The sequence below is a fragment of the Mauremys mutica genome, chromosome 14 (assembly GCF_020497125.1).
Source record: "Mauremys mutica isolate MM-2020 ecotype Southern chromosome 14, ASM2049712v1, whole genome shotgun sequence".
Taxonomy (NCBI): domain Eukaryota; kingdom Metazoa; phylum Chordata; order Testudines; family Geoemydidae; genus Mauremys; species Mauremys mutica.
Genome location: NC_059085.1, coordinates 29,479,346 through 29,491,778, shown reverse-complemented (window position 1 = coordinate 29,491,778; position 12,433 = coordinate 29,479,346). Strand labels below are relative to the sequence as shown.

General features: G+C 41.1%; 1 protein-coding gene across 1 annotated transcript in view; it reads right to left on the bottom strand.

The window, feature by feature from the left end:
• The window catches only part of CMTM4 (CKLF like MARVEL transmembrane domain containing 4), a 57,911-nt gene extending 47,837 nt beyond the window's left edge, over positions 1–10,074 (bottom strand). Inside the window, exon 1 of the mRNA XM_044987271.1 lies at positions 9,317–10,074. Within this exon, the coding sequence (XP_044843206.1) occupies positions 9,317–9,502 (186 nt within the window). The 5' untranslated portion in view covers positions 9,503–10,074. The remainder of the gene's footprint in view (positions 1–9,316) is intronic.
• Between the last annotated feature and the right edge of the window lie 2,359 nt (positions 10,075–12,433).

Below are 12,433 nucleotides of genomic sequence, written 5' to 3'. Positions count from 1 at the left end.
GGCTGACGGGTCACTAAAGTCATAGACCTTGGGAGAGGGCAGAGCAACAAGGACTGGAGTAACATCAGACTTGTGGGAATAAGTACAGTAAACAGAAGGGGGACTGGTCTGATGTAAGACCATACATATCTGGTTTGCTTTTTCCTCATGCAAGTGACCATATCAATTATTGGTATCAAAATATTGGTTTTTACATGTTGGTAGAACTGACATTACACTTCCTTACAGGATTTTAGTCTGAGTTTTGATCTGCAGTTTTTTTAAGTATTTGAAAATCAACAACTTTTATGTTGTTAGTTATTGTCTCATTTGTTTATTGCAGCTTTAAAATGTGCAAGAATAATGAAAATTTCTAGTATGAAAAAGCTTGTAGCTGGTTCATAAAATAACATGCCACTAGAGAAATTGCAAGAACATCATGAAAGAACAGTTTACACTAAACAATCTAATTTTCTAGCACTATAAATTTGACAGAATATAGCAATATCAGTACTAAAGTCACAGTAGAGGCATTACTTCATGCAATTCCAGATGCAAGTATGGGATGTATTTTCATATATTGGATAAATTGTCACTATGCTTTTAAGCTGTTCCTTAATGAAGGATACTAAACAAAATAAAGTTAATCTTCAATTTAGACTATATAAAGTTTAGCTCACTTGTAAGCTGAACAAATGCATGAAACTATATATTTTATATTTCAATTAAACTGTAAAACCTCACTTATAAGCTTTGGCATCTGAATATCAATTCACAAATAAAAAAGTTCTTTTCGAGTACATACCAAAACCTATGGGTAAAACCTTACAGGAATGTTGTAATTGTCAAACAAATATTTTTTTAAAACTCCAAGCATTAGAAATAGAGGACACTCCGAGGATTAAACCTAGCAGATATGTTTGACTACAATGGACTTAAGACACCAAAACAACCTTAACTCTGCCCCTGTCGTGGTGCCCTGAAGAAAAAGAATCCTGAGACAATTTTATTCGACCATAAACTGTTTCATCTAATCAGTTATTCTTCATCCTATGTTACAGCTTCACTCTTAGTCCTACTATGGTTGGATAGACTTCAGCTTTTGTTCATCTGTATTTTACAAATGTGCCTGATTCGACAAATAGCATACCGAAGGCCATCATTCTACAGTCTTTATTAAGACCTATATGCTAGTTATACAGGTATCTGTAAACAGAGCTAGGGTATTTACATATGCAAATATTGTAGGCACCATATGAAAAGAGCAAAATGTTAGTGTGTTGTCAATGCATACACTTAACTGGCATCATAAATACAAGTCAGTACAAGCTGTACAGAATAAACTCCAAATTTAAGATTCACCCTCCAGAGATAAAAGACTTTTAAAAGCAGTTATTTAAAAAGAAGTTAAAGGGAAATGGACCAATGGCAAATCACTAGAAAAGAAGAGTGGGGAGGGGGGATTTGATAGCAGCCTTTAACTACCTGAAGGGAGGTTCCAAAGAGGATGGAGCCTGGCTGTTCTCTGTGGTGGGTTGCTCTCTGTACCTGAAACCATATTTCAGCCTTAGTACCATTCCATTAAAAATACTACAATGCAACTTTGGATCTCACATTGTGGGTATTTGCTGTTTCTAAACAGAGAATGCTTAACATAAGATGATAAACAGAAATAAGGGAAACCTATAAATTTGCAATTGGAATTGGAAGGCTTTTCAAACACATGGTTTCTACGTTTTTCTTTGGAATCTTTTAGCATTACACTTGTATGTAAAATGGAATAAAGTAGCTGCCAAAGAGATTACTGCTCTTCCAGTACAGCAATCATCACTTCAGAGTAATAGTAATTTATCCTTTTTAAGTACATCCAGCATCACCAGGTACAAGAAAATATAAACAGTTTGTCCATCTAGATGCTTCATTATTACTAACCCACCTCCTTCACTAAGGAACAAGAGTAAACATTAAACCCTATGCACTGCACCCTATTGGTGGAGACTGCAGCATTAGAAGGAACTGCCTGCACTTGCCATATGAAAAAATTCAGAAGTGAGTCATTTTATTATCAGAATATCAAAAGAGAAAGTACAATTCTCTGTACAGTTATAATTTAATAGCAACGGTTGCTATTATGGCGTGACAGCGACTCCATAGTTCAGTTTATAGCTGAGTTTCCATTGTATGCCTAATTTTATCTCCACAAATAAAAGCCACACAAAGTTTTATTGACCCAAAATTATTAGTTGAGTGTTATTTTGTCTTTCCTTCTCCTTGACTAACTTCTATGCTAAATATGAACATAAAAATCTTACTGTATGTTAAAGTGGGCTCAAAACCTTAAAAAGATTTTTTTCCCCAAAGGGAAATTGTCAAAAGAATGTCAAAGAAATGAAAGAGATGTGATTTATTCCAGTAGGATTACTAAATGTGTTTACAACAGAGATATTTTATCTGTTAGAAAAAGGCCAAAAAATCTCACCTCAAAGAGACCATTTATAAAAATCATGTCACAAATGCAACCAATATTTTTAGGATAGGTGATGAGCATATCCTATACTAAACAATAAAATATCAGCTCTAGGGAACCATTACTATTTTTACAGTGCCAAAACTGGAGTAGGCACCACCTTACAGGTAAGGTGACACTGTCCCTGCCCAAAGAGCTCACGCTCTAGAGTAAAAAAGCTATACTTGTGAAAACTGAAAGTAATATCTAGTAACAGTACTTAAAACTAGAAGCAAAAACAAAGTAGGAATACAAGAATTGTCAACTCCAAGGTCCAACTAATCCAGTATCACATCTGTGATAGTAGGACCAGATGTTCCAGAGGAAGGTGTAAAGAACCCCATAGTAGGCAAATGTGGAATGATCTTCCCCCACATTAGACCTCATAATGATCTTTAACAATTAAAGACTGATTTAAGCCCTGATGCATGAGGTTTAATATCCATTCTGACATTTTTATCATTAATTATGACAACTCTAGACACTCTTGATCTCCATACAGTGTCCAATCTCTTTTTGAATATTGCTAATTTCTTGTCCTCAATGATTTCCTGTGGCAACGAGTTCTATAATCTAATTACATGTTAGTGTGAAAAAGTATTTCCTTTTATGAGTTTTGAATTTTCCACTGTCTAGTTTAATTGAATGTTCCCTTGTTCTTGTGTTATGAGCCAGGGAGAACACCAGTTTACCTTCTTTATATCATTATTTCATTTACTTTTATCATGTCCCCTCTTATTACTTTCCTTTCTAAATAATCTTGGGTTGCACGGGTAATGATGGTAACCCATGGAACAAATCTCTCCTACATTGAACAGCCAGCAGAATGGTTAAAATAAAGTAGATGTTACAGGAGCAAAGATGGAACGTTGTAAAAAATTTAAATCCACCTGAAGAGAAGGGAGCTCTCACTGCATCAAGGTGTGAATTACTGACTTACCTGTCTTTCGTTTAGAAATTAAAAGTAATTTTTCTCCAGAGTGTAATTACTGATTTCACAGATAGCAATTAGCTCTAGTAAATGGTAAAGAGGTTCAGGGGATACCACAAGATTACATGATGGTGTAGAGGGATTCAGGTTCTCAATACTTAGATAAAAATTCACAGGCTTCAAGTCATAAGAAACAAACACCATAATCCTGCTCTGGTGGCCACATTCAGTTCCAGCACTGCAGTAAAACTACACCCACTGACATAGCTTTGATGTTGACAGAAGAATGCTTCAGTTGACGTAGCTTCCATCATTCAGGGAGATGGTGTTCCTACACCAATGGAAAAAATGTTGGTGTAGGCAGCATTTACACTACGGAGTTATGCTGACATAACTACACCAGTGTAGCTAAACTGATGTAGTCCCCATAGTGCAAACATACCAACTACAACATTTGAGTGATGGAAAGAGAAATTTAGGCTGCACATAAAGAAAAATGTCCTCATTGGGAGATCTGTTCAATAGTCTCCAGGGAAAGTGGAGATCCCCAACTGCTTGAGAAATGTTCAAGCAGACCAGAGAAAGCACTGAAAATAACCACTAAGAAACACTTCTGCAATAATCCCCAAGGATGACTGCTGAAGTTTCAAGTCTGATAAGGAAGTATTCCACTGAAAAGTCACCAGGGAGATTTTTTTCTTCTGAATTTTAATTTTACAGAAGGGAAAACGTGTTATAATCACATAGAATTAGAATCATAGAATATCAGGGTTGGAAAGGACCTCAGGAGGTCATCTAGTCCAACCCCCTGCTCAAAGCAGGACCAACCCCCAAACAGATTTTTGCGCCAGATCCCTAAATGGCACCCTCAAGGATTGAACTCACAACCCTGGGTTTAGCAGGCCAATGCTCAAACCACTGAGCTATCCCTCCCTGCCTTCTCCTTGCCTTTCACTTCAAGTTTAAACTCTTTGTCCTCCCTCAACTTCAAGGCTCTCTAAACTCAGCACCTGCCTTCCTCTTCATTCCCTCTCTATAAGGTCACATAATTAACCGTTCCCTTCATATTTATCACTCTTTCTTCACCTTTTCTTCCTTATAGCGCTCTCTGCTTGAAATTTCCTTCCTTCATAGACCAATACCTCCAACTCTCTTACATAGTGATATTCAGGGGGGAAATGGTATTCTCTTTGTTCTCACATTAGTTTAGAAACAAAAGAACATTAAAGATGCAATTTTAATTTGGATAACATAGCCATCTATGAGAGACTTTTTTGGAGGGGGAAGATAGGGATTAACTCCTGTTTGTATGGAATGAGAACTTAAATATGATTGAAATGAATTATTAGTTAAATATGACTGAAAGACCTAATTCTTAAACACTTATTTCTCTCTATACACCTCTACCCCGCTATAACACGACACGATATAACAAGGGTTCGCATATAGCATGGTAGTAGCGGGGCTCTGGCGGCGCTTTAAAGGGTCCGGGGCTCCGGCTGCTGTGGGGAGCCCCGGGCCCTTTAAATCACCGCCAGAGCCCTGTTGCTGCTACCCCGGGGCTGCGGCAGTGGAGCTCGCCAGCAATTTAAAGGGCCCGGGCTCCCCATAGTGGCCGGAGCCCAGAGCTCTTTAAATCACCGCCGGAGCCCTGCCACCACTACCCTGATATAACGGCGTTTCACTTATAATGTGGTAGGGATTTTTGGCTCCCCACAACCGTGTTATATCGGGGTAGTGATGTATATAAAAAAACCTTTTAAAGAATCAACTTGAGTTTAAATTTTTTAAATCTTCAATCTGTATCCTTTTTCACTTTTCCTCTAGTTTTACAGTTATGTTAATTAATGATTAAACAGATTAATCAGAGTTAAACATCAACAAAAAATGCCAGTGGTATCAAAATACGATTTCCTGTGGTTATACACTCAATTTAGAAAAGAGCAAAACTACAATAATGCTAAACTTTTTTGGAGGGGGGACAGGGGGAGAACGGAGGGTCAAGGTAAGGAAAAAGAGTTATAAACATGGATCACATCACCAAATCCACCACTAATACAGCACACACTTTCAAAGGACAGTTTGTGGTATATCCATTGATGTATTAAATTGAAGATTTTAAGACGTTATAAGACACATTTGACCTTAAAAATATTCCGATTTATTAACAAAAATTTAAAATATTCTTCATGTCTAAAGTGTCACGCTCCTGTTTAATCAATAACATTCAATTATGTAACAATATTTTGAATTGATACAAACTTCTTCTTTTGAGGAAGAAACAAAGTTTTAGAACTATTTGTACGATTTTCTTCAGTCACATTTCCTTCCCTGTCTCGCTTTTCTTTTGACAAACAAAAATTTACATTTTGATGAGCAATCATTTCAGCAGTAATGACAAAGAGTTAAAATCCTTGTTTGCTCTGAGACTCTGAGTTATTAATATTAATTAAATAAATTCTCTTTTATTTGCAAATACCCAGAAGCCAAATATGCCAAGCCATGGTAAATCTCTGTGTGTCTTGGTAAATTCTGGCCCACTGTACGTGACAAATAGACTATGTTTATCAAAAACACACAAGGAATTTTTTTGGTTCCACTAAGGTTAGTTCACACACACCTTTTCCTCAACAATGGACTAAATGTAGCAAAATATTTGCTAAGCAGATAAGAAACCTCTTATGGTTGTAACTTAAGTACAATGTGTTCTTCCTATTTCTTTCCTAGTATGTTTTTTTTAAAAGTTCTTTTATGAAACATGCTGATTATGCCTCTGGGGCTTGCTCTTTCAAACAAAAGTAGAATTTAGAAACCTATTTATAGTCTTCAAATCTTCATTTAAATTTCAAATATTTAATATGACTTAAAAAAAAAAAAAAAAGCTCTATTGTAGTAACTGCAGGAAGAGCAAATAGACCAGAGAAACAACAAGATTATTTCAGCATGTTAGAAAACACCACCCCCAGAAACCCTCCCCTTCTGTAGCTAACAGTTCAAAACAGGTGGATATTGCACACAGATGACAGTTTCTTAGGCCCAAAACCCCCCTACACACAGACATCACTAGTTCCATTAATTCCAATGGGGCTACTCTCAGTGGTAAAGCTAAGCATACCTTTCAGTGTTTTACAGGGCATGGGAGTTCAGATGCTCATGGCCACCTTCTACAGAACATGATGTATTTGAGGGGGAGGTGAGAGGTGAAAAGGGAGACTGACAATAAAGTAAGTGTTCTTCTTTATTCAGATATTCGATCTTGTAACCTATTTGTAGAAGTATTCTAGAATCAACATATTTTACAATCATTAATTTTTCAAATCAGAGGTTTGAATTAAACATCTGCCGGATATTGAAGCAAAAATACCCTGAATATTTTAAATTAAGCCTGAAAATATAAGCTTTCTGCTGTATTTTGTATGCATATGAAATATAAAAACTTTAATTTCTGAACCTCCTGCCAATAATGTGCCAGTATGGACTCCAAATTATACAAACAGTAACTAAAGTGCTTCCTCTCTCAGAGATAAGAGAGAAAGGAAGAAGGAAAAAATACTTCAAACTGATCTCTTCCTTGATGCACTGCTCATACAGTGACAAGAAATTGTAAAAGCAATTTCTAATTCATTGAGTGGCATCTCCAGGAAGATAGAAAAAAAAATCTCTAAATTTAAATTTGCAATGATCAGAAACAGAACTGGCGAAATAAATTCCACTAATAAAATCAAGCAGATGGAAAAGACAAATACCAGCATTCCAGGCATGAGAGTGCACAAAAAAAAATTGGAAATCACCTAGAAAATCACAAAAGAGACACTATCATCTTAATCACACTTCTGTTCAAAAATGTTTAACACACAATTGTTAATACATGAAGTTCATTATCTAAGAAAAATTAGAAAATTATTTCTCTATTTCTTCAATTTGTTTTCTTTGTGCATTTGACACCACTTCAGCCAGCTAGGGCCTGAACTTGGAAGCACAGAAGTGAGTAACATGTATTCAGGCAAGCAGTGCCCATTGGAACTACTCCTGTGAATGAAGTTATTCACCTTTATGTTTGCAAGATGCAACCTTTCATTAGTATCCTCTACTTGTGTGTGTCTTCCACAAACAAACAACGACAGAAAAACAGTTAAAAGCTAACTTACAAGAATTAGGACTTCTTACTGGTAACATTTATTTGATTTACAAATTTTACAGTTACTTTATCCTCCCCACCTTTCTTGTCCTCCTATTTGTTTCCTCTGCCTGTTGAATCTTGCCAGAACTAAGGTCCCAATCCTGCAAAGATGTAAGCACATGCTTTACTTTTTTATATGCTGCAAGTAGTCCCACTAAAGTCAAGGAAACTACTCATGCATGTGCTAACTTTACACACAGAGTCTGTGTAGGATTGGGACCCTAGATTGCCAAGTCTGAGCAGAGCCTGTCCTTTTACTGCATGTCTATACAATATGGAGCACAATGGGTGACTGATCCTTGATTAGTCCCCATCTGGTCCTGCAAATCAAATAAAATACAGTTTAGCAGTGGGATTAAAGTGCAGGTGTAGAATTTAAAGCTTCTGAAATTCATTTCTTGAGCTGACTAGAGTTCAAGTTGTAGTGCTGCCTTAAGTCAAATAGGAGTACAACCCATATAACAGAGCAAAATTTGAACCTTACACAATCAGCTGCACAACTAGCTACTCCTTCAATAATCAACAAATAAGATACCAGGATGGTATAGGTATCCAGGTGTACAAATCCTACTTCTCTTCAGTCATATTTAAATAAAAAATATTCTTCTTCTTAAATTAAAAATAACCAGGTTAAACTAGTCCTGGTTCAGGTTAACCTTCATAAATTGGACAAACACTTGCAACAATATAAAATGCTATGTATTGGCTGGTGACAAATCTGTACACACAATTTATGCTGAATCCACCCTCACGCAATTTAGGAAAGTGAAAAAATGGAATCTGAATGGCATTTAGGAAAACGGACCATTTTAAAAATGGAGTTTGTGGCCTAGACATATTTTTAGTAAGACTTTCTAATATACAAAAGATGACAGCATTAATATCATCACTTCCACTTGACCCAAACCACTGTTTTTGGGGTCCCACATCTACACTACAGAGCTCTAACATGCAAAGTGGTATGTTGTAAATTTATACATCTTTACAACCAAAAGTACACTAACAACTGAGTAGCACATGTACACATAGGCGAATCCAAGCTAGTCTGGAGTTGGTGAATACACCTACAAAACATCAAAAACACCCTCTCACACCCACCTTTGATTCAACTACCCAGAAACAATGGGCCAATTGTTACCAGATGATGAATCTATGGGAGGCAGAAAAGGGACTCACAAACTTGCCCCTCACCTGCTGCCTCATATATCAAAAGATCAAAAATCCCAGGTCTCTCTCAAAAATAAGACCATCAAGTAACCATTAGCAAAAGTGAAACTAATCCACACCAAGAAAGGGGGTGGAGGGGAGGTAGAATGTATTACCGACCCCGGTGGGATCTGGAACACCCAACAATAACAAAACCTATTACAGGGTTCTTTGAACTTCCCAGACTAACGTGACCTAAAGGCGGTGGCAGCGCTGGTACTTAGCAGCAGGACCATGCAAGCAGAAACCGTGCGTGGAAGCAGGGCGGGATGAAGGACAGGGAGGTTAAACTCTCACCTGAGGAATGAAGCGCAGCAAAGCGCGTCCTCCCCCTCCACCTGTGAGCCGGGAAAGGGACAACAAACTGCGTCCTGTGGTCCTACCCCCGACACATACACCCTCCTCCCCCCACAGGCAGTGCGGGAGGAACAATGCCCCCGCTGGGCAAGGATCCGGACACCGACGCCCTCCTCACGGATGCCCCGTCCCGGCCTGCCCGGGGCGCTGTACCTACCACTTCGGTGATCTTGATCTTGCCGAGAGCGCCCCGCAGATAGTCCAGGTCGCAGCGGAGGCCGCCCAGCCCGCGGCGCTGGCTGACGGGCTCGGTGGTGGGCTGGTAGGGGCTGCTGGCCCCGGAGATCATGGAGGTGCTGGACGCTTCGCCATCGAAGCCTTCCAGGTCCTCGCCGTTCCTCATGGTGCCGCCGCCCGGGCTGAGGCGCAGCGATCCCCGCCCGTCAGGTCCCGAGCCGCTGCTGGAGCCGGGCTCGCCTAGCGGAGCGCCGGCAGCATGGCAGCACCGGGAGCTGGCGCGGGCTCCCCGCCCTTAGGCGGACGGGCGCGGGGGCAGCATGGTGCGGCGCCCGGCCCCGCTCCTCTAGCCCCGAACCCCGCCTCTGGCACCGCAAGCCCCGGGGACGGCGTTCAGCGCCCGGGCGCCGCTGTTGTGAGAGCGGAGCCGCCTCCCTGCTAGTGCCGGGGGGAGGGGGTGTGTCCGGCGCTGGTACCGGGCGGCGGGGCGCCCCAGGCCCTCGCCGGATGGAGCCGCCGGGCGCTCCCCTAGGCCGGCCGGGCGCGAGCTGCCCTGCGGGGCTCCCCTTGTTGTCCTACGCAGGGGCAGCTCCGGCCGGAGACGCGGCGGCTGCTGCTGCTGCTGCTGCTACCGCCGCCTGCTCCTCCCCCTGCCGCTGAGCGGAAAGGGCGGAGAGAGCCCGCCCTGAGGCGCGCCGGGGCCAGGAGGCGCCTGCCCCGAGCGGGAGCGGTTACCTGCGCGGCGGGGAACGTCCCCTGTCCAGAGCAAGGGCCGGGAGCGCGGCACCACCGTGAGGAAACGGGTCAGGTTTGGCCACCGCCCCGGGGAACAGCCCGCTCCCCCCGTCCCACAGGGACCCCCTGCCCCAGAGAAAGGGCTGGGCACAGCCACCAAGCCTGGGGATGGCACTTAAGGGCAGCGCGTAGAAAGAAGCAACATAAATGTGGTTTGGAGCAGGCCACGTCGATATCTTCTGGGAAGAACGATTCGTGCCACAGGTGGGCTGAAAAGGAGAGAAACCTGGGAGGCAGAAGATGATCCTGGGGTGACGATAATTCCTTGCCCTTCATTAGTGCTCCCCACCAAATGCCCCAAAGCACTTCACAGACATAAGGGCCTCAATGTCTCTCCGAGGATAGCTGGTGGGATGATCCCACTTCTACAAATGGGGCAACCAAGACACGGGATGGGCAAGTGACTTTGTGGCTTGGCCAAGGTGACACAGGAATCACCTGGCAGAGCTGGGCAAAGAACTCAGCTCACTCACTGACTCCCACTTTGTCTTGCACCACAGCAGGCCAGCTTTCCTCTGTATAGGAGAGCAGACTGCAAATCTCACACTATTTTATAAAGTGATGCGATGTTAATATTTAAAACAAAACCCCAATGCAATAATGGGTCACAGATTGTATGTGCAGGGGTCACATGAAGGAAGAAAGCTTTTTCTGCAGCCCTGGGGTGACCACAGCTGAAGTATTATGTGGTCAGCTCTAGATACTTTTCTTACTGAATGAATGGGAGTATGGAGAAGAGTAACAGGAATTAAGAAACTGGAAATTTATAGAGAATTAAGACCCCAATCCTAAAATGAGAGCTGTGCAAAGAGAATGGGACTCACCCAGTGTTCATTGCAGGATTGGGGCCTAAAATAATTGTCATGTCTTATTTTACTAAGAAGTGTTGTTATTCTTATTTGGCTTATGCAATTTGGTCAAGCCAAGCCACAGTGTTCTTATCAACGATGTTCAAGGCACAAAGGCCTCCAGGAAGCTGTCATTTTGCAGTCCTCAACAATACGTCATGGTTTGTGGCTGCCCACATAGACATAGTGGACTATCTCTAAAATGTCACCGAAATTCTGCTGCAGCACAAATTCCATGTCTGGTATGAAACTGGTTCAGAAGGCTTCATTGCCTTTGCGTAAATCAAACTTGGGTTGACATTGAGTGGGATCCGAGACAAGGTAATAATTTGTCACTTACTTTGCGAACCATGAAACCCATTTTGTGTCCTCTACCATAAATCCCTCACTCACGACCATGTGATGGATTAAACAAGTCTTTAATTAACGGAAGATATGGCATATCACGCAATTTTGTCATGAGCTGTGCGACACTTCCTGAGAACACTGGGCAGAGCAATATTGCAGAGAACTGGTAACCAAGGTAGAGGAGATTTAAGCGAACCTGAAAGGATACGCATGGCGGAATTAAGTTGTAGATCATCTTTGTATGAGATGAGCGAGCCCATACTGGTGCGCAGTACTCCACTGCTGAATAACAGAGTGCCAAGGCTGAAGTGAATACTGTTTGGGTGTTGACGCCGCATATCGTTCTGGCCAGTTTTCCGAGCAGGTTGTTGTGCATTTTGACCTTAGTAGTTGTCTTGTCTAAGAGGTGAAGAGGGAGGATTATGAGATCAGTTTGCAAATATTTATGAAGAGTAAACAAGAAGGAAAAAGAGGAACTATTTATGGTAGTAGATGGCAGTATAACCAAAGCACCATCTACTCCGTAGTATGGCAGGTCAGAAAACAAATCAGAATAAAATGTAGATAAAAAATGGGAAAACATCTCACAATGTTTTTTCTTTTTTCCAGCCTCCCCTATTCTGCAACAAGCTAAACTTCAATTCTGCAATAGTATGGCAGAGCAAACTGGCAGTTTTACAATAATACCATTTAAGTTTAAAAGATTAAAGATTTAGGGTGGGATTGTCCCACAAAAAGTGAACAACTGAAAATCAGTGGGAACTGAGGTCCAGATCCTCTGAAAGATCTGGGCCCAAGTACTTAACTTCCTTGGGCAGTTTTGAAAAATCTCACCCTTAATCTTCAATAAAGATTTAAAACTTCAATTTAAGTATACATGTATTAAATCCAAAAATTAATACAAATATATGAAGTCAGTATAGTGGTCTATGTGTTATTTTGCTACTAAATTCAACTTATTTTGTGCTGTCCCCTTCACACTTTCAATTTTCATTTTGCCATAATCTTTTGTTTGGTAACACATAACAGTGCAATAAATCTCACTTGGCTATTACAACCATTTTGGCACCCCGAGAGGGATCAGAGGCAATTAAGGTGTGTGGGAT